Raw genomic sequence first — 1,943 nt, forward strand, 5'->3', positions numbered from 1 at the left:
GGTAGAGGTACCTCTCCATGCCAACCCCCATAACTGAGCATTTGAGCTCTTACGTACTGTGCATGAGGGTTCTTTGGTTGTAGGCAACAGCAATAGACTCTGGCTTACAGAACCAAAAANAAAAAAAAAAAAAAAAAAAAAAAAAAAAAATGTCTGGGCTGTTCATAAAATTGAGAACTGGTCAAACCACCAGGACTTGGGAAGGACAAAAATAGAGCATTTCCACAGATTTCAGGGCAGTGTCTTTAGGATTCATCACTAGATTGACATCTCTCAAATCCCTTTTTACATTTGTGTGCCTCCAGTCAGGACTGACATTCTCGCAGAGAGTGTGATCAGTCTGGTTTGCACATGCCCTCCACAGCAGGGCCCTGAGACTGGGGTCCTCCAGAATCACAGGACAGGAGGAATCCCCCACACCCAAAGGAGGGAAGGCTGGGAAGACAAAATATTTTCATGGTTTTGGGACGGGGATTTTAAAATTTCTTTTATCAAATTTTAAATTGTGAATAAGAAGACTGTCACATTTTGCTTATTAATAGTACAACCAACCATCTGACAAAATTATCAATTTTTAATAGTTCTTAAAATTAAATGATTAATTTTCACTGAAATCATGTTGAGGAAGAATTTAATATAACTTGGGGTCACTATGAGTGGATTCATCAGGGGGCTAAATCCTCTCTGGGGAGTCAGTGACAGCTTCTAAGAGACTTACTTGGGTTTCAGCCAAGATCCGAAAGAAAAGTAGGAATTGGGGAGGCAAAGGGCCTGAGATTGGATAGAACAGTCTGTGTGAAGGCCCTGCCGAAGTGCACAACTCGGGGAAAGGAAGCAGGGGAGGCTGTACTTCAAGTATTCCAGTTAGTAATGTCTTTTTGTAGACAAAAAAAAATTATTACACTCATATCAAAAACTCCTTACAGTAAAACAGAGCAAGAAACAATGCTTTAAGATCCACAGTCATTTACCATAGTCGATCCGTTATGTATCACACTGCATTCTTGACTTTTGTTTTCAGAATGTGGTCGAACTATCGCTGGAGCAGCCAAAGGGGCAAAAATGATGAGATTGTATATAGACAATGCAGCCCCGGAGAAACTAAAAGGATTATGTGTATTTTTTGTTCGCTGTCACAATGATATTGCGATAAATGTTAAAAATATTCACGAGGTATGTTTGCATTTTTCAAGTATATAGTTAAATGTTTTTTCTAGCTTAATTGAGATGTAACTGACATAAAACATTGTGTAAGTTTAAGCTGTATATAACATGTTGATTTATTTTTTTAATAAAAATTTTTTAATATGTTATGATAGTCACTATACAGTACCTCCCAAGTTTTTGATGTAAAGTTCCATGATGCATTACTTACGTATAACACCCAGTGNAAAGTTTGATGCTTCATTACTTACGTATAACACCCAGTGCACCATGCAATACGTGCCCTCCTTAATACCCATCACCAGCCTATCCCGATCCTCCCGTCTGAAGCCCTCAGTTTGTTTCCCAGAGTCCATAGTCTGTCATGCTTCATTCCCCTNCTTTCTTCTCCTACCGATCTTCCTACTTTTTATGTTCCATAAATGAGTGAAACCATATGATAATTGTCATTCTCTGCTTGACTTATTTCGCTTAGCATTATCTCCTCCAGTGCTGTCCATATTGCTGCAAATGTTGGGTAATCGTTCTTTCTGATGGCTGAGGAATATTCCATTGTATATNTATTCCATTGTGTATATGGACCACATCTTCTTAATCCATTCGTCTGTTGAAGGGCGTCTCAGCTCCTTCCACAATTTAGCTATTGTGGACAGTGCTGCTATGAACATTGGGGTGCATATGGCCCTTCTCTTCATTACGTCTGGATCTTTGGGGTAAATACCCAGTAGTGCAATTGCTGGGTCATAGGGTAGCTCAATTTTTAACTTTTTTTTTTTTTT

At 38.9% G+C, this 1,943-nt stretch overlaps 1 protein-coding gene across 1 annotated transcript in view; it reads left to right on the forward strand.

The window, feature by feature from the left end:
* The first annotated feature begins 1,047 nt into the window (after positions 1-1,047).
* DNAH8 (dynein axonemal heavy chain 8) overlaps positions 1,048-1,943 on the forward strand; it is a 332,098-nt gene continuing 331,202 nt past the window's right edge. The window contains exon 1 of the mRNA XM_034660654.1: positions 1,048-1,173. Coding sequence (XP_034516545.1) covers positions 1,063-1,173 — 111 coding nt within the window. The 5' untranslated portion in view covers positions 1,048-1,062. The remainder of the gene's footprint in view (positions 1,174-1,943) is intronic.

This window comes from Ailuropoda melanoleuca, chromosome 5 (assembly GCF_002007445.2).
Source record: "Ailuropoda melanoleuca isolate Jingjing chromosome 5, ASM200744v2, whole genome shotgun sequence".
NCBI lineage: Eukaryota > Metazoa > Chordata > Mammalia > Carnivora > Ursidae > Ailuropoda > Ailuropoda melanoleuca.